Genomic DNA, 24,316 nt, shown 5'->3' with positions numbered 1-24,316 from the left:
ACTGATCAAATTCTGAAAAATACTGTAAAATAATAAGCAATCCAGTATCCGCTACCAGCAATTTTGACCAGCACAATCAATCTCCACCACCAACACCGTCATCATCAACCTCCTCATTAATGATTGAAGGTAGCCCTTCAAAAAAATTGGTTTGTGAGGAATCAAACAAACCAAGCACTTCAACCACAAAAGTGGCAGTCACTGTCACTGAAGTGCTTGGTTTGTTAAACTATGCATGTCCTTTTTAAATTAATATACAACATAAGTGTGGGTGGGAGGACCTAATGACATTTCCATCTTACACCACTTGTGGATTAGATTTAGGAGGAAAAACATGTAATTATCCCTCATAATCAGACTGTCTTGAGCACATCATACAGTAAATGTACTACAGGGGTGTGTTGCACAATTAGGATGGGGGGGCAGTAAGGCTAGCAGGTGGCTGGCCTACTAATATTTATTAGTGTAAGATAGGCTGATTTGGAGTTTGCAGCTCGGCAGTGCAAATATTCATTTTATTGTTGTCTTTTTCAACTCTTTCCAGGAATCCTTGGTTATTAACATTATTTTCTTTTATGGCATTTTTTCTTCTCAGTTGCTGCAAAACAGATAGTTATGATTTAATTTTAAATTTATATCTGTCACTTAATTTAGCCAGCCAGCCTTTGGTCTATATTCGTAAACAATATTGTAAGCTGTGAGGTGGTCAAAACTGACTGGAAATTACTGGAAGTTACATTAATTATATTGAGGTTAGTAATACAGTAGGAACAAACAAAGATTTATTTATTTTTTTAAATAAAAAGATCAAAAACCAAAACAAGTGAGGGTGGTTTTGTTAAAACCAGAAAACAAAAAACAGAACACTCAGGGAGGTTTTGGCAAGACCAAAACAAAACCCCACTGCTTCCTGTTGCATCATGGGAGGTGTACTTGTTGTGTCACTGTCTAATAAACATCTGATGCTTCAGGAGTGCAGAAAGTAATGACACATGAAGCATATCAATCAATGCACATGCAGCATATCAATTTATGGGCTACAGGAAACCCCCCCTAAGTGTGTGGCTGGCATCAGTATCCTACGTGTATACAACATTGTGTATGGAAACATTCAATACACAAGAGATAATAAAAACCATGTAGACCTGGTCCTTGTGCCATTGCTGTAGAACTGAAAACACCTTGACAAGATGTGTACTGTATATACCTTTTTGTAAGCCATAGCTTTCTGCCATGATTGGTTTCAAGTTGTATGGGTGCAGGGAGGCTTTATACACATTACCACTGTCCACCGAAATAGCATCTGCCTCTCCATCCTGCAAAATATCAAACATTTATATTATTCAGATTGTAATTACACAGCCTTTGGAGTGGACTCTATTCTCAACATAAATTCACTTTGGTGTTGTTTAATAAATATTAGACATGTGCTTTTCAGTTCTCCAGAAATTCAAACCCACCCGACTCCGAAGGAGATCCGATCCGAAGCAAGTCCCAGTTCGGATCTTCCTGCAGTTCATAATTTGGATTTTAAATCTGAATTTCAGGTTTTGGATTACAAAATTACATGATTTTAGCTGTTTTTATCAATGAAAATAAATAAATAATCCAGATCCCAAACCAAAACACTTGAAGGTGGTTTTCCAAAACCAAAATAAATGTACATTGGCTCTGTCTTGTATGCTGTAAAAACACAGGGGTGCTGTGAAAATAAATGTACACTGGCTCTGTCGTGTATTCTGTAAAAATACAGGGGTACTGTGAAAATAAATGTACACTGACCCTGTCCTGTATGCTGTAAAAATTCAGGGGTGGTGTAAAAATAAATATACACTGTCCCTGTCTTGTATTCTGTAAAAATACAGGGGTGTTGTGAAAATAAAGGGGCACTGTTCTGTGTGCTGTAATAATAAAGGGGTGCTGTCCTTTGAAATGGAGAACAAAAACGTGGAGGAAAAAATAGTGAAAGATCAGGAACCACTTCCAGTTCTAGTACTAGTGCTGAAGTACCAGCTGCCACCAGTCATGACATTGATGATGCAATTCCATCAACGTCGTCTGCTAAGGCCGATGCCCAATGTCATAGAGGGCATGTAAAATCCAAGAAGCAAAAATTAATAACCATAAAATAATAATAATAATTATCTGATAAGAAACGTAAATTGACAATATGCCATTCACGACACGAAGTGGGAAGAAAAGGCTAAGGTTTTGGCCTATGTTCATGACTGGTGGTTCAGCTTCTCATAAAGATGGAAGCCCTCCTCCCTTTCAAATAATTAAAAAATAAAGCTTGTTAAAGCAGAGGAAAAAACAACTGTGCGTTCAGAGATATCACAAATCCCCAAGGAGAGTCCAAGTGTGTCCATGGTTGCGATGTCTAGGCCTGACCTTCCCAAGACTGTATGGGAAGAGGAGGCTCGTACCACCATTTACATGCCCCCTGCAAGTGCTGGGAAGAGCACCACCAGTCCAGTTGCTGATATTGAGATTGAGGATGTCACTGTAGAAGTACACCAGGATGAGGAGGATATTGGTGTAGCTGGCGCTGAGGAGAAAGTTGACAATGAGAATTCTGATGGTGATGTGGTTTTAGGCACCAGTGAAGACAGTCATTGGCTATGGGATGAAAAAGCCCATTGTCATGCCTGGGCAAACTACCAAAAAATATACCTCTTCGGTGTAGAATTATTTCTCTGTGTGGATGAAGATGTAAACACTGAAGGAGGGAAGGAATCGGAGGATAAGGATGACATCTTGCCTCTGTAGAGCCAGTTTGTGCAAGGAGAGATTAATTGCTTTTTTTTTGGTGGGGGCCCAAACAATTCAATCCTTTCAGCCACAGTTGTGTGGCAGACCCTGTCACTGAAATGATTGGTTTTCAAGTGTGCATGTCCTGTTTATACAACATAAGGGTGGGTGGGCCAAGGACAATTCCATATTGCACATCTTTTCTTTGTCTGCCACATCATTCTAGGGGTGCTGCCCTTTATGGGGTGCTGTCCCTCTGCCCTATCAGTCCAGGGGTGCTTCCCCACTGCTATTTAAGTCCAGGTGTGCTGTTGCTTGTCTGCTGTGCTGTGTAATTCTCCAGGGGTGGTGCCTATGCAGTGTAAGTCCAGGGGTGCTGCCTATCTGCTGTATAAATCCAGAGGCACTGACATATTTTTCCAATGGTGCTGCTGTACTTGATCCTAGGTTTAAATTAAAGTCTAGAGCATATTATGAAACAAGCTTCAACATTACAACCAGATTTATGAAAACATATAGCTGCAAAGGTGGAAATGGAAATTGCAATTTTGACAAAGTGTTTTTTTAATAAAGTGGGGAGAGACCACATTTGTGGCCAAAGTCAGTCAGACTCTGAGAAGACAGAATCATAATACAGCGGAATGTGACATGGCAACATCTCCTACTTCATTTTCTCTGGCAATTGCTGGAGAAAACTAGATTTTCCAAACACACCTATGTCTATATATCTGCCATATAATTCCATGGGTGCCCTGTCTGAACCCACTCATCTCTAGTAGATGTATCTTCTAGTGTGCACTATGTACCCAGCATTTGAGAGAGGTTCTTCTCAATTATTTCATGTTAGGGACTCAAATGAATGGCTCCAATTAGTCAACCTTAATTTTGATTTATTATTAATGTTACACATATCCTCACATGTCTTCTCATTCTATGCAATAGATAGGCATATGTACACAAGGAAAAGTGCTATATCCCTGTAGATTGTAAGCTTGCGAGCAGGGCCTTCCTACCTCTATGACTGTTATCACCCAGTTTGTTACTGTTATTTCAAATTGTAAAGCGCAACGGAAATTGCTGCGCTATATAAGAAACTGCTAATAAATAATAAATAAATAAATAATAATGGTCCACATTTTGGAATTATTTACAAGATGCGCATTTGTTGTACAGGGTTCTTTTCCTTTATTTTGTAAATATTTTCTCCTTAATAATTGTACAATGTAAAGGCTGCGTAGGGTTATCGCAAGACCTCGCGGTGTTAGAAGAACAGAGATTCAGTGATCTTGCATTGCATCAGCTTTCCATTGCACTGCAGCACTAGAGGGGCCAGGAGCTCCTGTGAGGCACAAACAGTTACTGAATAAGGGCCCAGTATGGAGTCTCATGGAGGCTTACAGCGAGGAAGATGTCTGGCTTGCCATGTTCATGCATGCTGGTGGCACAGAGGTTAGCATTGCTTCCTCCCACAGTCCTACTTGTAGTATGAAATGAGTTTCGACTGAAATAATTCACTGCACAGTCCTGCTTAGGACTGTACTGAACCCAGCTGAACTCAACTTGGCTGATCCGGGGCTGCTGTGGGGACTCACAATGGGCTGCTAAAACATCTAAGGGGCTGCTTTATTTAAAAATAAAATATGAATAAAATAAACAAGACACACAGGTATTCTCACATGTGTATCAGGGACGTGCACTCAGGGGAGGCAGGGGAGACAGTGCCTCCCCTGTCAAAATGATTAAAATAATAAAAAGAAGATACATAAGACACATATTCTGTGTCATATGTATTAGAGATGAGCGGGTTCGGTTTCTCTGAATCCGAACCCGCCCGAACTTCATGTTTTTTTACACGGGTCCGAGCGACTCGGATCTTCCCGCCTTGCTCGGTTAACCCGAGCGCGCCCGAACATCATCATCACGCTGTCGGATTCTCGCGAGGCTCGGATTCTATCGCGAGACTCGGATTCTATATAAGGAGCCGCGCGTCGCGGCCATTTTCACACGTGCATTGAGATTGATAGGGAGAGGACGTGGCTGGCGTCCTCTCCGTTTAGAAATTAAAATAGATAGGAGAGTGAGAGTGAGACACTTCATTTACTTACTGGAGCTTAGGAGGAGTTATACTAGTGACTGATGACCAGTGACCTGACCACCAGTGCAGTTTTATAATTTATTATTATTTAATAATCCGTTCTGTTCTTGTTCTCTGCCTGAAAAAAACGATACACAGTGACTCAGTCACACTCACATACCATATCTGTGCTCAGCCCAGTGTGCTGCATCATCTATGTATAATATCTGACTGTGCTCACACAGCTTAATTGTGGGGGAGACTGGGGAGCAGTTATAGGTTATAGCAGGAGCCAGGAGTACATATTAAACAGTGCACACTTTTGCTGCCAGAGTGCCACTGCCAGTGTGACTGACCACTGACCACTGTGACCAGTGACCTGACCACACTGACCACCAGTATAGTATATTGTGATTGAATGTCTGCCTGAAAAAGTACACTCGTCGTGTGACTTGTGTGGTGTTTTTTTATTCTATAAAAATTAAAAAACTCATTCTGCTGACAGACAGTGTCCACTCCAGCAGGTCCGTCATTATATAATATATACCTGTCCGGCTGCAGTAGTGATATATATATATTTTTTATATCATTATTTATCATCCAGTCTATACTAGCAGCAGACACAGTACGGTAGTTCATGGCTGTAGCTACCTCTGTGTCGGCACTCGGCAGTCCATCCATAATTGTATACCACCTACCCGTGTTTTTTTTTTCTTTCTTCTTTATACATACTACATCTCATTATCATCCAGTCTATATTAGCAGCAGACACAGTACAGTACGGTAGTCCACGGCTGTAGCTACCTCTGTGTCGGCACTCGGCAGTCCATCCATAATTGTATACCACCTACCCGTGTTTTTTTTTTCTTTCTTCTTTATACATACTACATCTCATTATCAACCAGTCTATATTAGCAGCAGACACAGTACAGTACGGTAGTCCACGGCTGTAGCTACCTCTGTGTCGGCACTCGGCAGTCCATCCATAATTGTATACCACCTACCCGTGGTTTTTTTTTTCTTTCTTCTTTATACATACTACATCTCATTATCATCCAGTCTATATTAGCAGCAGACACAGTACAGTACGGTAGTCCACGGCTGTAGCTACCTCTGTGTCGGCACTCGGCAGTCCATCCATAATTGTATACCACCTACCCGTGGTTTTTTTTTCTTTCTTCTTTATACATACTACATCTCATTATCAACCAGTCTATATTAGCAGCAGACACAGTACAGTACGGTAGTCCACGGCTGTAGCTACCTCTGTGTCGGTACTCGGCAGTCCATCCATAATTGTATACCACCTACCCTTTTTTTTTTTTCTTTCTTCTTTATACATACTACATCTCATTATCATCCAGTCTATATTAGCAGCAGACACAGTACAGTACGGTAGTCCACGGCTGTAGCTACCTCTGTGTCGGCACTCGGCAGTCCATCCATAATTGTATACCACCTACCCGTGGTTTTTTTTTTCTTTCTTCTTTATACATACTACATCTCATTATCATCCAGTCTATATTAGCAGCAGACACAGTACAGTACGGTAGTCCACGGCTGTAGCTACCTCTGTGTCGGCACTCGGCAGTCCATCCATAATTGTATACCACCTACCCGTGGTTTTTTTTTCTTTCTTCTTTATACATACTACATCTCATTATCATCCAGTCTATATTAGCAGCAGACACAGTACAGTACGGTAGTCCACGGCTGTAGCTACCTCTGTGTCGGCACTCGGCAGTCCATCCATAATTGTATACCACCTACCCGTGGTTTTTTTTTTCTTTCTTCTTTATACATACTACATCTCATTATCAACCAGTCTATATTAGCAGCAGACACAGTACGGTAGTTCACGGCTGTAGCTACCTCTGTGTCGGCACTCGGCAGTCCATCCATAATTGTATACCACCTACCCGTGGTTTTTTTTTTCTTTCTTCTTTATACATACATACTACATCTCATTATCATCCAGTCTATATTAGCAGCAGACACAGTACAGTACGGTAGTCCACGGCTGTAGCTACCTCTGTGTCGGCACTCGGCAGTCCATCCAGAATTGTATACCACCTACCCGTGGTTTTTTTTTTTCTTTCTTCTTTATACATACTACATCTCATTATCATCCAGTCTATATTAGCAGCAGACACAGTACAGTACGGTAGTCCACGGCTGTAGCTACCTCTGTGTCAGCACTCGGCAGTCCATCCATAAGTATACTAGTATCCATCCATCTCCATTGTTTACCTGAGGTGCCTTTTAGTTGTGCCTATTAAAATATGGAGAACAAAAATGTTGAGGTTCCAAAATTAGGGAAAGATCAAGATCCACTTCCACCTCGTGCTGAAGCTGCTGCCACTAGTCATGGCCGAGACGATGAAATGCCAGCAACGTCGTCTGCCAAGGCCGATGCCCAATGTCATAGTACAGAGCATGTCAAATCCAAAACACCAAATATCAGTAAAAAAAGGACTCCAAAACCTAAAATAAAATTGTCGGAGGAGAAGCGTAAACTTGCCAATATGCCATTTACCACACGGAGTGGCAAGGAACGGCTGAGGCCCTGGCCTATGTTCATGGCTAGTGGGTCAGCTTCACATGAGGATGGAAGCACTCAGCCTCTCGCTAGAAAAATGAAAAAGACTCAAGCTGGCAAAAGCACCGCAAAGAACTGTGCGTTCTTCGAAATCCCAAATCCACAAGGAGAGTCCAATTGTGTCGGTTGCGATGCCTGACCTTCCCAACACTGGACGTGAAGAGCATGCGCCTTCCACCATTTGCACGCCCCCTGCAAGTGCTGGAAGGAGCACCCGCAGTCCAGTTCCTGATAGTCAGATTGAAGATGTCAGTGTTGAAGTACACCAGGATGAGGAGGATATGGGTGTTGCTGGCGCTGGGGAGGAAATTGACCAGGAGGATTCTGATGGTGAGGTGGTTTGTTTAAGTCAGGCACCCGGGGAGACACCTGTTGTCCGTGGGAGGAATATGGCCGTTGACATGCCTGGTGAAAATACCAAAAAAATCAGCTCTTCAGTGTGGAGGTATTTCAACAGAAAAGCGGACAACAGGTGTCAAGCCGTGTGTTGCCTTTGTCAAGCTGTAATAAGTAGGGGCAAGGACGTTAACCACCTCGGAACATCCTCCCTTATACGTCACCTGCAGCGCATTCATAATAAGTCAGTGACAAGTTCAAAAACTTTGGGCGACAGCGGAAGCAGTCCACTGACCAGTAAATCCCTTCCTCTTGTAACCAAGCTCACGCAAACCACCCCACCAACTCCCTCAGTGTCAATTTCCTCCTTCCCCAGGAATGCCAATAGTCCTGCAGGCCATGTCACTGGCAATTCTGACGAGTCCTCTCCTGCCTGGGATTCCTCCGATGCATCCTTGCGTGTAACGCCTACTGCTGCTGGCGCTGCTGTTGTTGCTGCTGGGAGTCGATGGTCATCCCAGAGGGGAAGTCGTAAGCCCACTTGTACTACTTCCAGTAAGCAATTGACTGTTCAACAGTCCTTTGCGAGGAAGATGAAATATCACAGCAGTCATCCTACTGCAAAGCGGATAACTGAGGCCTTGGCATCCCGGGTGGTGAGAAACGTGGTTCCGGTATCCATCATTACTGCAGAGCCAACTAGAGACTTGTTGGAGGTACTGTGTCCCCGGTACCAAATACCATCTAGGTTCCATTTCTCTAGGCAGGCGATACCGAAAATGTACACAGACCTCAGAAAAAGAGTCACCAGTGTCCTAAAAAATGCAGCTGTACCCAATGTCCACTTAACCACGGACATGTGGACAAGTGGAGCAGGGCAGGGTCAGGACTATATGACTGTGACAGCCCACTGGGTAGATGTATGGACTCCCGCCGCAAGAACAGCAGCGGCGGCACCAGTAGCAGCATCTCGCAAACGCCAACTCTTTCCTAGGCAGGCTACGCTTTGTATCACCGCTTTCCAGAATACGCACACAGCTGAAAACCTCTTACGGCAACTGAGGAAGATCATCGCGGAATGGCTTACCCCAATTGGACTCTCCTGTGGATTTGTGGCATCGGACAACGCCAGTAATATTGTGTGTGCATTAAATATGGGCAAATTCCAGCACGTCCCATGTTTTGCACATACCTTGAATTTGGTGGTGCAGAATTTTTTAAAAAACGACAGGGGCGTGCAAGAGATGCTGTCGGTGGCCAGAAGAATTGCGGGACACTTTCGGCGTACAGGCACCACGTACAGAAGACTGGAGCACCACCAAAAACTACTGAACCTGCCCTGCCATCATCTGAAGCAAGAAGTGGTAACGAGGTGGAATTCAACCCTCTATATGCTTCAGAGGTTGGAGGAGCAGCAAAAGGCCATTCAAGCCTATACAATTGAGCACGATATAGGAGGTGGAATGCACCTGTCTCAAGTGCAGTGGAGAATGATTTCAACGTTGTGCAAGGTTCTGATGCCCTTTGAACTTGCCACACGTGAAGTCAGTTCAGACACTGCCAGCCTGAGTCAGGTCATTCCCCTCATCAGGCTTTTGCAGAAGAAGCTGGAGACATTGAAGGAGGAGCTAACACGGAGCGATTCCGCTAGGCATGTGGGACTTGTGGATGGAGCCCTTAATTCGCTTAACAAGGATTCACGGGTGGTCAATCTGTTGAAATCAGAGCACTACATTTTGGCCACCGTGCTCGATCCTAGATTTAAAGCCTACCTTGGATCTCTCTTTCCGGCAGACACAAGTCTGCTGGGGTTGAAAGACCTGCTGGTGAGAAAATTGTCAAGTCAAGCGGAACGCGACCTGTCAACATCTCCTCCTTCACATTCTCCTGCAACTGGGGGTGCGAGGAAAAGGCTCAGAATTCCGAGCCCACCCGCTGGCGGTGATGCAGGGCAGTCTGGAGCGACTGCTGATGCTGACATCTGGTCCGGACTGAAGGACCTGACAACGATTACGGACATGTCGTCTACTGTCACTGCATATGATTCTCTCACCATTGAAAGAATGGTGGAGGATTATATGAGTGACCGCATCCAAGTAGGCACGTCACACAGTCCGTACTTATACTGGCAGGAAAAAGAGGCAATTTGGAGGCCCTTGCACAAACTGGCTTTATTCTACCTAAGTTGCCCTCCCACAAGTGTGTACTCCGAAAGAGTGTTTAGTGCCGCCGCTCACCTTGTCAGCAATCGGCGTACGAGGTTACATCCAGAAAATGTGGAGAAGATGATGTTCATTAAAATGAATTATAATCAATTCCTCCGTGGAGACATTGACCAGCAGCAATTGCCTCCACAAAGTACACAGGGAGCTGAGATGGTGGATTCCAGTGGGGACGAATTGATAATCTGTGAGGAGGGGGATGTACACGGTGATATATCAGAGGATGATGATGAGGTGGACATCTTGCCTCTGTAGAGCCAGTTTGTGCAAGGAGAGATTAATTGCTTCTTTTTTGGTGGGGGTCCAAACCAACCCGTCATTTCAGTCACAGTCGTGTGGCAGACCCTGTCACTGAAATGATGGGTTGGTTAAAGTGTGCATGTCCTGTTTATACAACATAAGGGTGGGTGGGAGGGCCCAAGGACAATTCCATCTTGCACCTCTTTTTTCTTTAATTTTTCTTTGCGTCATGTGCTGTTTGGGAAGGGTTTTTTGGAAGGGACATCCTGCGTGACACTGCAGTGCCACTCCTAGATGGGCCACGGTGTTTGTGTCGGCCACTAGGGTCGCTTATCTTACTCACACAGCTACCTCATTGCGCCTCTTTTTTTCTTTGCGTCATGTGCTGTTTGGGGAGGGTTTTTTGGAAGGGACATCCTGCGTGACACTGCAGTGCCACTCCTAGATGGGCCCGGTGTTTGTGTCGGCCACTAGGGTCGCTTATCTTACTCACACAGCTACCTCATTGCGCCTCTTTTTTTCTTTGCGTCATGTGCTGTTTGGGGAGGGTTTTTTGGAAGGGACATCCTGCGTGACACTGCAGTGACACTCCTAGATGGGCCCGGTGTTTGTGTCGGCCACTATGGTCGCTTATCTTACTCACACAGCTACCTCATTGCGCCTCTTTTTTTCTTTGCGTCATGTGCTGTTTGGGGAGGGTTTTTTGGAAGGGACATCCTGCGTGACACTGCAGTGACACTCCTAGGTGGGCCCGGTGTTTGTGTCGGCCACTAGGGTCGCTTATCTTACTCACACAGCTACCTCATTGCGCCTCTTTTTTTCTTTGCGTCATGTGCTGTCTGGGGAGGGTTTTTTGGAAGGGACATCCTGCGTGACACTGCAGTGACACTCCTAGATGGGCCCGGTGTTTGTGTCGGCCACTAGGGTCGCTTATCTTACTCACACAGCTACCTCATTGCGCCTCTTTTTTTCTTTGCGTCATGTGCTGTTTGGGGAGGGTTTTTTGGAAGGGACATCCTGCGTGACACTGCAGTGACACTCCTAGATGGGCCCGGTGTTTGTGTCAGCCACTAGGGTCGCTTATCTTACTCACACAGCTACCTCATTGCGCCTCTTTTTTTCTTTGCGTCATGTGCTGTTTGGGGAGGGTTTTTTGGAAGGGACATCCTGCGTGACACTGCAGTGACACTCCTAGATGGGCCCGGTGTTTGTGTCGGCCACTAGGGTCGCTTATCTTACTCACACAGCTACCTCATTGCGCCTCTTTTTTTCTTTGCGTCATGTGCTGTTTGGGGAGGGTTTTTTGGAAGGGACATCCTGCGTGACACTGCAGTGACACTCCTAGATGGGCCCGGTGTTTGTGTCGGCCACTAGGGTCGCTTATCTTACTCACACAGCTACCTCATTGCGCCTCTTTTTTTCTTTGCGTCATGTGCTGTTTGAGGAGGGTTTTTTGGAAGGGACATCCTGCGTGACACTGCAGTGACACTCCTAGATGGGCCCGGTGTTTGTGTCGGCCACTAGGGTCGCTTATCTTACTCACACAGCTACCTCATTGCGCCTCTTTTTTTCTTTGCGTCATGTGCTGTTTGGGGAGGGTTTTTTGGAAGGGACATCCTGCGTGACACTGCAGTGACACTCCTAGATGGGCCCGGTGTTTGTGTCGGCCACTAGGGTCGCTTATCTTACTCACACAGCTACCTCATTGCGCCTCTTTTTTTCTTTGCGTCATGTGCTGTTTGGGGAGGGTTTTTTGGAAGGGACATCCTGCGTGACACTGCAGTGACACTCCTAGATGGGCCCGGTGTTTGTGTCGGCCACTAGGGTCGCTTAGCTTAGTCATCCAGCGACCTAGGTGCAAATTTTAGGACTAAAAATAATATTGTGAGGTGTGAGGTATTCAGAATAGACTGAAAATGAGTGTAAATTATGGTTTTTGAGGTTAATAATACTTTGGGATCAAAATGACCCCCAAATTCTATGATTTAAGCTGTTTTTTAGTGTTTTTTAAAAAAAACACCCGAATCCAAAACACACCCGAATCCGACAAAAAAAATTCGGTGAGGTTTTGCCAAAACGCGGTCGAACCCAAAACACGGCCGCGGAACCGAACCCAAAACCAAAACACAAAACCCGAAAAATTTCCGGCGCTCATCTCTAATATGTATGCTCTTTATATTATTATAATCATTTTAATCTGTTTAAATAGTTTGGGAGGCACTGATAGCTAGTGCCTCCCGTAGACTGTGGGAATGGGGACAAAGCAGGGGGCGGGGCCAAGCTCTGGGCTGTAAAAGCCCATTAGAAATGAAGGGGAATGCGGCACTTATACAAGTGCCTCGCTGGCAGGGAAAGCACGCCCCTGCCAGCAAGGCACATGTGATTGGACAGCGGATCCAGCACTGGATCCGCTGGTCCAATCACACATAAGCGGCGGGAAGAAGCGGCGGCGGGACCCGGAAGTTACTGCTGGACAGGAGAGAACCGAGAACGGCGGCGTGGACACGCTGGATGACAAGGGGCCTCCCCGGTTCGCCCTGGACCAGCTCTCCCTGCTGAAGGTAAGAGCCAGAAGAGCGGTGATGGATGTGCCTAGGCGGTGGGAGTGCGGAGCCCCTGCTCCTGCCTGTGTGACGGAGGCACTGCTGCTGTGTCACGTCCGCTGCTGCTTCGGCTCCCAGGGGACTTGTGTACAGTCTGCTCGCCTGCTGCCCTCATCTACCTGCTGCTTGGTCCCATGTGGGTGCTGCTGTACAAAGTTGTGTGTTTATGTGTATATACAATGCTGTGTAGTGTGTGTGTGTGTGTGTGTGTGTGTGTCCCAAATGGTGAAGATGATTATGCCGCGCCAGTGCCACACAAAGCTCTCTCCTCCTCACACAGCCCCCCCACAGCTCCCCCCCTGTGCCAGATACACAGTGCCAGATACACAATTACCCCACAGTGCCAGATACATATTGCCCTGGCCGCCCCTCCACACACAGATTGTATTTGGTTGGGAGGGGGGGGAGAGGGGAAGGTGCCTCCGTGCCTCACCAGTCGGTGCCCTCACCGCACGTCACTGATGTGTATAACTGGGACACACAGGCATGCTCACATGTGTGTACCTGGGACACACAGGTATGCTCACATGCGTGTAACTGGGAGCTGTGAAAAACGAAAATAATGCATTTGCCACAAAATATGTAAATAAAAATGCAATAAAAATTTAAAAAAAAACCACACGAGATTTTCACAAAATAAGTCTCCAGACTCTGTGGAGGGGAAAATATCCAATCTTGATCCTATGGTATGCACCAGTTTATTTGCATCTAGGCCAGTGGTTTCCAAACTTTTTTGAATCACGGCGCCCTAGAGTATTAGAATTTTTTTCACAGCACCCCTAGGCCAAAAGTTTCTTATTGAGAAATTTAGAAAGAAATATTAAATTAGGTAAATTGTATTTATATGTCATCCTTAGGCTCAATTGTGTAGTGAGGGACAAGATTTGCTTCTATTTGTCCCCATATTGTATGACTGACAGCCACCAGCACTAGTTTTGCCTGTTATATTGACCATAAATAATTTGAATTGGTCCTTGACCACTAATCCAAGGCACCCCTGCAAGTATCCCGAAGCACCCCAGGGAGCCACGGCACACAGGGGCAGATGTATTAACCTGGAGAAGGCATAAGGAAGTGATAAACCAGTGTTATGTGCAAGGTGATAAAGGCACCAGCCAATCAGCTCCAATATGTAAATTAACAGTTAGGATCTGATTGGCTGCTGCCTTTATCACCTTGCACATATCACTGGTTTATCACTTCCTTATGCCTTCTCCAGGTTAATACATCTGCCCCACAGTTTGGGAACCACTGATCTAGGCATTAAATATGAGATTATCTTGATCCTTGAAAATGGAGAAGGGGGTACAAATTCGGAGGCTTTGGTCCCTAGGTTTTCAGTTTGTCCAGTAACGTGGTAATTTTATATTTGCTTGATTCAAGTTCTTTCTGTTCCACACCAATATAGGAGTGGAGGTGAAAACCTGTGTGTTGTTCCTGAGTACGTGTGCCTCTCTAATTTTTAATCACCTTCTTGACACTGTCCTGTTCTTCTTGCCTCTTCTCATAATGTGAAAAGTCATCAAATATGGGGGTGGTATGTTTGTAGCTAGCTATGATTCAGAGAACTTGGCGAGCTTTTTCCAGTGGGACCACCTGTTGCTGAAATGTTAGGTTTATTAAAATGTGCATGTCCTGTTTAAACAACATACTGTAAGTGTGGGTGGGAAGGCCCAAGGACAATTCCATCTTGCACCTCTTATTTTCTTTGCATTATGTGCTCTTTGGGGCCTAGTTTTTAAAAGTGCCATCCTGTCTGCCACTGCAGTGCCACTCCTAGCTGGGCCACGTGTTTGTGCCGCCCACTTGTGTTGCTTAGCTTAGTCATCCAGCTACCTCGGTGCAACCTTTTGGGCTAAAAACAATATTGTGAGGTGTGAGGTGTTCAGAATAGACTGGAAATGAGTGCAATTCTGTGATTTTAGCTGTTTTTGTGTTTTTTAAAGAAAAAATCCAGATAGAAAACCAAACCAAAACCCAATCGGGTGGTTTTGGCAAAACCAATCCAGATCCAAAACATGAACGGAGATCAAGATCCAAAACCAAAACGCAAAACCCGCAAAGTGTCCGCCGCACATCTCTAACAAAACCAAAACACGGAGGTCCATGCATATCTGTATTAAATATGTTATTTTCTTCATAACTATGTATAATAAGTAGAGAAAAAATGAGTTGTATTTTAAGGTTCCCCCCTGACCCCCCCCAGCATTTGTCATTACAGTGCCCCTTATGGGCAGGAGAGAGAGGGGAGTGAGAGAGAACGAGGGTGCCAGGGGGAGAGAGAGAAAAAGAGAGAGAGGAGCATGAAGGAGAGGGTTTTAATGGGAAAAAGAAACAGTGTCAGGGAGGAAGAGAAAGAGAGTAGCGAGATAACGTTAGGAAGAGAGGGGGGAGAGAGAGTGAGAGGAAGAAGGATCGAGCAGGCGAGATACTACTTGACTACAGCAGAGGATGGGGCTGGAGGCATAGATGGACAGACAGATGGACGGATGGGATGGATGGATGTGGGCATGGGCGGAGAGATGGACGGACAGAGCACCATATGGGGACGTAGACCGATGTTGGCGGCATTGACAGACAGATGGATAGACAGAGCACAATATGAGGGAATGGACAGACAGGAACGGGCAGAGACAGACAGACAAACAGACAGAGCACCATATGGGGGTATAGATGGATGGACGGTAGGAAGCATAGATGGACAGATGAACAGATAGAGCACCATATGGGGGAATAGACGGACGGACAGGAGAGGGCATACACAGACAAACGGACGGATAGAGCACCATATGGACGGACATAGATGGATGGACAGGAGGGATCGTAGATGGACGTGGGGTGCTAATGGATTTCAGTGTTCCATCCGAAACACTTACTTTAATTGCGAGGAAACAGTCCATAGTGCTGGATCTCTTCTCACAGCTGAGCCGGATATCTGCATTCTTATAGGATCTCCCCAGTTCCTTACACTTGTTGTTTTCACTATCTGAAGTTACACACCAGCGAATACTTCTTGTTTTGGAGGTGGTAAGATGAAACACTACAAGACAGGGGCAAGAAGAATCAACACTGAACATGTATGTAGGACTTAATTCTGAAGCACACGTCATGCAGTCATAATTCTGGCCAGTTCCTGTGTTTGGAAGTCTCATGTGAACATCCAATGAGTCAGACACACCTATGGGAGCACACCTTCATCAGCATTCTGTCTTGTGAGAGTAACTGTCACCACTAGTATCAGCATTGCCACAAGCCCTAACTTTTCTGCCCGAAGATCTGAATGAATCTGATGCATCTCTGCATATGCTCAGCTCAGGATAGGACACAACTCAGAACACATGACTACTAGGTGGTAACCATGCAATCACACAGAGCTCTTCAGTTTCATGGAAGTGTCATAGGCGTGTTGTGGGTGTATCATGGGAGTGTCACAGGCATGTTGTGGGCGTGTCATGGGAGTGCCATGGGTGTGTCATATGCATGCTGTGGGCATGTCGTGGGAGTGTCATGGGTGTGTCATTGGTGTGTCATTGGTGTATCATGGCTATGTCATGAGAGTGTCATGGAAGGTCCATGGGTGTGCCTTGGGCATATCATGGGTGTGTCATGCGAGTGAAATGGAGTGTCATGGGCATGTCATGGGAGTGCCATGGGTGTGTAAGATGAATTCCTTGCCCTATCACAGAGTGTGGATGCAGATGGGATGTCTGTTTCAGCCGGATCTATTGCACCCAGCATGGGGCTGAAGTAACTCTTGAGACTAATGATGACAGCTGCAGCTGTGAACATAAGAAGAGCGGGTTGGATGGGCTCCCACATGCAGTCACATGGAGTTTTACAATACAAAGGTGGATACTGGCATTACTATAATGTAGTAAGTAGACATCCGTGGTCAGACAGAAACGTGCCCATGGATGTTATAGTTGCAAACCCAATGAGTTTAGTGGTACACATCCAGAACTTGATTCTGAGTCAGGCACAAGGTGCATTGCGGGATGCTGCAGGAGACAGATTTACTATTCTATGCTAAGTTTCCATAGGGCTAATGGAAGTAACTCAGATATGATCGTAGCAGCAAATTTGATAGCTGTTGGGCAAAACCATGTGCACTGCAGGTGGGGCAGATATAACATGTGCAGAGAGAGTTAGATTTGGGTGGGTTATTTTGTTTCTGTGCAGGGTAAATACTGTCTGCTTTATTTTTACACTGCAATTTAGATTTCAGTTTGAACCCATCCAAAGCTAACTCTCTTTGCACGTTATATCTGACCCCCATGCAGTGCACATGGTTTTGCCCAACTGCTAACAAATTTGCTGCTGTGATCAACTCTGAATTAGGCCCAATGTGAGGATCCAAGTGCAATGTCGCTCTGCCCACTGCTTCTACTGTCTGCACCCGCAACTGCCAACATTAGTATATGGGCACTTGTACCAGCCACATGCCAGGGGCAAAAGATCCATATGAATCTGGATTCCCTTCCCCGTACACATGACTCAGAATAGCATGAACTGTGGCTACACGTCCTCGCTGCTCCAACCAGACAAACACAGTTCTGCATGCTCCCATTGTCACTACCCACTTATGTTGCGTGAGATCCGTCTGGCTTCAGGCCCCCAGTGCGCTTTAGAAATGAGGTCCAGATAGCACTTTTATCCATGTTAAAAAAATGAGCCTCAAAACACAAATGTATCAGCAATTTATTGTGCACATAAATTACTGTATATATGCCATACCACACGTCCGTACACACATACATACACACTAGGGTTCATTTTTGTCAGGAGCCTATCTAGCTGTATGCTTTTGGATTGTGCGGGGTAAGCAAAATTGCTCAGAGGAAACCCATGCAAGTACATACTCCACACAGTCAGGGCCTTGGTGAGAAACAAATTCAAGACCCTAATTGCACCATCATGCTGCCCTAATATGTAATACAGTGTTTCCCAACCACAGTCCTCAAGCCATCTGTGTAATCTGTCTGGTGGGAACAAAAATCTAGTAATGCATAGAAACACATGACAATCAACCATTTGCTCCCAAATGCTGGAAAATGGAAAAAAAAAAACAATTGTTCGGATAAATTTGTTAAACCACACAGATTTAACCAATTTGTCTGAAAAACCAATATCTGCTTTCCAGTGTTTGGGATCAAATGGTCGATTGTGATTTGCTCCCATACAGATGTAGCCATGCTCATTGCTGTATGCATGGGCATACGCATCGTGGCATGCTGCATAATTCGCCAGGCAGTGACTAGTCCATACAAATAAATGATGTGTGCATGCATACGCATGTGTGCATCTCATTTGCAGGCACACTAGTCCATGCCGCTTATGCATCGCAGCCAGGGTCGGCCCTAGGCATAGGCAAACTAGGCAATTGCCTAGGGCATCTGGTATGCCTAGGGGCACAAGCATTTCGGATGCAGATACAGCCACAGTCGCACACAGTATATAGGCATGCCGCATATCATTTTCATCAGTAGAAGCTGCTTGTGCATCCTAGCCACATAGCAATGCAAATAAGATGCATTTTCATAAAAAATAGGCACCCAACGTTAGCAGAGCTGCCAGTTGACTCACGCCAGGATCTATATGTGTCATTATGTGTATAAGGGCATTAATAATGTGTAACATATGAGTAAGGTGCACTATGTGTGTCATTATGTGTATAAGGACACTAATAATGTGCGGCATATGTGTAAGGGACATTATGTGTGTCATTATGTGTATAAGGGCATTAACAATGTGTGGCATATGTGTAAGGGAAATTATGTGTATAAGGGCATTAATAAGGGTTGGCATAATGTGTAAGGTGCATTATGTTTATAAGGACATTAATAATGTGTGTCATATATGTAAAAGGCATTACTGTGTGGTATTATGTGTATAAATGCATTACCAATGTGTGGCATTATGTGTATAAGGTGCTCTACTGTGTGGCATAACATATAGAAAGGGCACTACTGTGTGGTCTAATGTGAATAAAGAGCAATATGGTGTGGTGTAATGTGAATAAGGAGCAATATGGTGTAGTGTAATGAGAATAAACAGCAATATGGTGTAGTGTAAAGTGAATAAAGAGCAATTCCTTATGATGTTATGTGAATGAGGGGCACTACTGTGAGGAGTAACGTATATAAGGTAAAGTGGTACTACTGTGTGATGTAATGTAAATAAGGGACACTTTCGCATTATAAATTGTGAATAAAGTTACACTACTGTGAGGCATAAGTTGAACTGGGGGTACGAATGTGTGGCCATGCCCCTTGCCAGCAAAAAGACACACATTTTTGGGCTGTGCGCCGAATGTGCACACTGTTATTATTTAAATTACAGGGGGTAGGAAAAAAAAAAAAGGACTGCTATGGGTGGGGGGTTATGGTGCTGGGAAAGGGGTGCAGGGTCAGAGGCGGAACTAGCGGTGGTGCTAGGGGGCACCAGCCAAAATCTTGCCTAGGGCATCATATTGGCATCATATTGGTTAGGGCAGGCTCTGATCACAGCATGGATGAGCATGGCTACATCTGTATATTACCAGATTTCTGTTCTCGCCAGACAGATTGGATAGATATATCTTCAGGTGTGTACCCAGCTCAACAGTTCAGATTTTAAGGATAGCCATCCAGTACTGCAGCATGGGTCTACTACGATAGACCAGCGCTCAGTATCCTGGCACCCAGCATACCGGCTCAGGAATCCCGACCGCCGGCATACCGACAGCTTTTCTCCCTCTTGGGGGTCCATGACCCCCCTAGAAGGAGAATAGATAGCGTGGTGCGCGTAGCAAGGGGCTCATTTGCGCTCGCCCAGCTGTCGGTATGCTGGCGGTCGGGATTCCGGAGCCGGTATGCTGTCCGCCGGGTGCCCGACCACCGGCATAACATACTACACCCCCATGGCTGTTAGTGTGCCTAAAGAACTGAGATTAGGAAACACGGAAGTAATGGACTGTATGGGGTAAATTTACTAAGATTCGTATTTTCCAGATTCAGGTCAAAGTTCAATCACGAATGACATCGAAAGTGTAAAACTGCAACTTTTTGAATTGATTACGACTAATTTACTAAGCTGTCGTATTCGGGTTTTTCTCTTGTTCCGATGTCGATGTCATTCGTGGTTTTTTTTCTATTTTTACGGCAGTGATTAGCAAAACACTGCCGACTTTTTTTACAATCAATCTCGGCCGGATCTGTGTGATCCGTGCTGGGGTTTATTTATTTATTTTTTTTAATTAAACACTGTAAAATAATAAAAAAAAATGCGTGGGGTCCCCCCTCCTAAGCATAACCAGCCTCGGGCTCTTTGAGCCGATCCTGGTTGCAAAAATATGTGGAAAAAAATGACAGGGGTTCCCCCATATTTAAGCAACCAGCATCGGGCTCTGCGCCTGGTCCTGGTCCCAAAAATACGGGGGACAAAAAGAGTAGGGGTCCCCCGTATTTTTAAAACCAGCACCGGGCTCCACTAGCTGGACAGATAATGCCACAGCCGGGGGTCACTTTTATATAGTGCCCTGCGGCCGTGGCATCAAAAATCCAACTAGTCACTCCTGGCCGGGGTACCCTGGGGGAGTGGGGACCCCTTCAATCAAGGGGTCCCCCCCCCCCAGCCACCCAAGGGCCAGGGGTGAAGCCCGAGGCTGTCCCCCCCCATCCAATGGGCTGCGGATGGGGAGGCTGATAGCCTTTGTTGTAAAAGAAAAGATATTGTTTTTAGTAGCAGTACTACAAGGCCCAGCAAGCCTCCCCCGCATGCTGGTACTTGGAGAACCACAAGTACCAGCATGCGACGGAAAAACGGGCCCGCTGGTACCTGTAGTACTACTACTAAAAAAATACCCAAAAAAAGACAAGACACACACACCGTGAAAGTATAATTTTATTACATACATACACACATACATACATACTTACCTTAAGTTCCCACGCAGGTCGGTCCTCTTCTCCAGTAGAATCCAAGGGGTACCTGTTGAAGAAATTATACTCACGAGATCCAGGGGTCCAGGCTCCTCGGGAAATCCAGGGGTAATCCACGTACTTGCATAAAATAAGAAAACGGAAAGCCGAGCCACGAACTGAAAGGGGCCCCATGTTTTCACATGGGACTCCTTTCCACGAATGCCAGAAACCCACTCTGACTGATGTCTAAGTGGGTTTCTTCAGCCAATCAGGGAGTGCCACGTTGTAGCACTCTCCTGATCGGCTGTGTGCTCCTGTCCTCACTGACAGGCAGCACACGGCAGTGTTACAATGTAGCGCCTATGCGCTACATTGTAACCAATGATGGGAACTTTCTGCCCTGCGGTTGACCTAAAGTGACGTCACCGCTGAGCAGAAAGTTCCCAGCATTGGTTACAATGTAGCGCATAGGCGCTACATTGTAACACTGCCGTGTGCCGCCTGTCACTCAGTACAGGAGCACACAGCCGATCAGGAGAGTGCTACAACGTGGCACTCCCTGATTGGCTGAAGAAACCCACTTAGACATCAGTCAGAGTGGGTTTCTGGCATTCGTGGAAAGGAGTCCCATGTGAAAACATGGGGCCCCTTTCAGTTCGTGGCTCGGCTTTCCGTTTTCTTATTTTATGCAAGTACGTGGATTACCCCTGGATTTCCCGAGGAGCCTGGACCCCTGGATCTCGTGAGTATAATTTCTTCAACAGGTACCCCTTGGATTCTACTGGAGAAGAGGACCGACCTGCGTGGGAACTTAAGGTAAGTATGTATGTATGTATGTGTGTATGTATGTAATAAAATTATACTTTCACGGTGTGTGTGTCTTGTCTTTTTTTGGGTATTTTTTTAGTAGTAGTACTACAGGTACCAGCGGGCCCGTTTTTCCGTCGCATGCTGGTACTTGTGGTTCTCCAAGTACCAGCATGCGGGGGAGGCTTGCTGGGCCTTGTAGTACTGCTACTAAAAACAATATCTTTTCTTTTACAACAAAGGCTATCAGCCTCCCCATCCGCAGCCCATTGGATGGGGGGGACAGCCTCGGGCTTCACCCCTGGCCCTTGGGTGGCTGGGGGGGGACCCCTTGATTGAAGGGGTCCCCACTCCCCCAGGGTACCCCGGCCAGGAGTGACTAGTTGGATTTTTGATGCCACGGCCGCAGGGCACTATATAAAAGTGACCCCCGGCTGTGGCATTATCTGTCCAGCTAGTGGAGCCCGGTGCTGGTTTTAAAAATACGGGGGACCCCTACTCTTTTTGTCCCCCGTATTTTTGGGACCAGGACCAGGCGCAGAGCCCGATGCTGGTTGCTTAAATATGGGGGAACCCCTGTCATTTTTTTTCCCATATTTCTGCAACCAGGATCGGCTCAAAGAGCCCGAGGCTGGTTATGCTTAGGAGGGGGGACCCCACGCAATTTTTTTTGAAAAAATAAGCACTTTCCCACCCCTTCCCACTGATATACATGCACGGATCTCATGGATCCGTGCATGCCTATCCAATCACGAATAAAAAAAAAAGGTCTGTTTTTTTTTAGCACTTTTTTACGAGTTGTAATTTTTCACGGCAGTGTTTGTTTGTTTTTTGCTTTGCACTTCTTAGTAAATGACCGAGATTCATACTTAAACAGCCGCGTTTTGACCGATGGTGTATTCATTCGTAATTTTTTACTTGGACTTGCAAAAAATTACGAATGCCCTCATCTCTGCCGTGATTAGTGTTTAGTAAATTACCGAGATGACACTTTGATGAAAAAACGGCATCTCGGTCAAAATCGGGAGCTTAGTAAATTTCCCCCTATGTCTGTACAGCCATATTAGCAATTACCTTTATACACATCTTTTATGATTATGATAGATTTGTGACTGTGATTAAATTACATATTATATCATTTCACAGTTTGGTGCTGGAACAATATTATTTTTGCTTCATTTTTGTGAAACTGAACATATGTGCCTTGATACAATCATACTAGATTATACCATTAGAAAAATGTCATTGAGAATCAGTATTATTTACAGTAATTCCCATGTGACGTTTGCAGTATGTATTTGGCTGTCAGATAGATGTCCCTCACCTTGTGTCTCCCATCATACTATAGTATTGTCACTTACCTGTGCTAAGGCACAGAATCACTGGTAAGTAAGGAGTCATCCTCCGCTGTCCCTGTGGGTTAGACTGAGAGTGTTCTTCACTTACTGTCCGACCTCTGTGTGTGTAGAGATGTTATTTATACAGTGTGCAGATGATATTTCTCAGCAGGGCTAGGATTACGGTATGATATTGCTTAATATTACACTCCACCTTTCCTTCCTCCCAAAACGTTCTGAATGCACTCATTCATTTTTGCTGGAAATCTGGATTTTGGCACAGGGACACTGTGTGGTCTGGTTGACCCTCTGGAAAGTAACCCTTTCACCCATGAAGATACTGCAAATGGGGAGAACTAAGTAATTTCTATTCACACCATTGCTTTCTATCAGACACATTTCCATTATGGGGTGAGACTGTTTTCTCTGTTCCGCTACCCGTACCTCTGACTTATCTTTGTGATAGAACTGTGACCCCAGTTTCCAGCCATAACATTTATAATAATCATTTACATTTTTTAGAAAAGTTAAATATTAATGCTGTATGATTAAAAAAAGTGTAATTTCCATATATTCTACTCCCCTTACTAAAAACCAGATGGGAATTTCCCATTAGGCACGTGCCTAGGGGCGGCACTTGGATGCTTGTGCTGGGACTGTCAGCCAAAAAGTACCAGTAACTGCTAAATATTTCCACTGTTCTGTACCATGGTGGTCATTCCGAGTTGTTCGCTCGCTAGCTGCTTTTAGCAGCAGTGCAAACGCTGCCGCCCTCTGGGAGTGTATCTTAGCTTAGCAGAATAGCGAACGAAAGATTAGCAGAATTGCTACTAAATAATTTCCTGCAGTTTCTGAGTAGCTCCAGACCTACTCCTAGATTGCGATCAGCTCGGTCCGTTTAGTTCCTTGTTTGATGTCACAAACATGCCCTGCGTTCGGCCAGCCACTCCCCCGTTTCTCCATACACTCCCGTGTTTTTCCCTGACACGCCTCGGAAAACGCTCAGTTACCACCCAGAAACACCCACTTACTGTCAATCATTCACCGATCAGCAGTGCGACTGAAAAGCACTGCACGAACAATAGCAAAACTGCTAAGTTTTTAGTTAAATAACTAAGCGCATGCGCGCTGCGTACCATGCGCATGCACATTTAGCAACAAATCGCAGCATACCGAAAATCGGCAACGACCGAACAACTCGGAATGACCACCCATATGTCATCTTGAATGGAGTGTAAATGGGTAGGGCATGCACATACTGCCCCTGTCACCTGTCCTAATTAGTAAATATGTATACATAATAAAAAATAAAAAATAAATCATAATGGCTTTTTTAATTATTCTATTAAATCATCAAATGAGGGCTTATAACCAATCAATAAACTAATAAAATGAGGCAGACAGGTAGGAGGGGGGGGGGGGCATTACTGTTGTGCTTAGGGGTAC

The 24,316-nt window shown here is 45.3% G+C and overlaps 1 protein-coding gene across 1 annotated transcript in view; it reads right to left on the bottom strand.

The window, feature by feature from the left end:
• The window catches only part of LOC134909108 (serotransferrin-B-like), a 77,750-nt gene extending 54,740 nt beyond the window's left edge, over nucleotides 1-23,010 (bottom strand). The window contains exons 1-3 of the mRNA XM_063915545.1: nucleotides 22,895-23,010; nucleotides 15,702-15,865; nucleotides 1,208-1,316 (exon numbers count right to left, since the gene is read on the bottom strand). Coding sequence (XP_063771615.1) covers nucleotides 1,208-1,316; nucleotides 15,702-15,865; nucleotides 22,895-22,934 — 313 coding nt within the window. The 5' untranslated portion in view covers nucleotides 22,935-23,010. The remainder of the gene's footprint in view (nucleotides 1-1,207; nucleotides 1,317-15,701; nucleotides 15,866-22,894) is intronic.
• Between the last annotated feature and the right edge of the window lie 1,306 nt (nucleotides 23,011-24,316).

The sequence above is a fragment of the Pseudophryne corroboree genome, chromosome 4 (assembly GCF_028390025.1).
Source record: "Pseudophryne corroboree isolate aPseCor3 chromosome 4, aPseCor3.hap2, whole genome shotgun sequence".
In the NCBI taxonomy this organism is placed as follows: Eukaryota; Metazoa; Chordata; class Amphibia; order Anura; family Myobatrachidae; genus Pseudophryne; species Pseudophryne corroboree.
The sequence above is the reverse complement of the archived record's forward strand: the minus strand, read 5'-3'. Positions and strand labels throughout refer to the sequence as shown.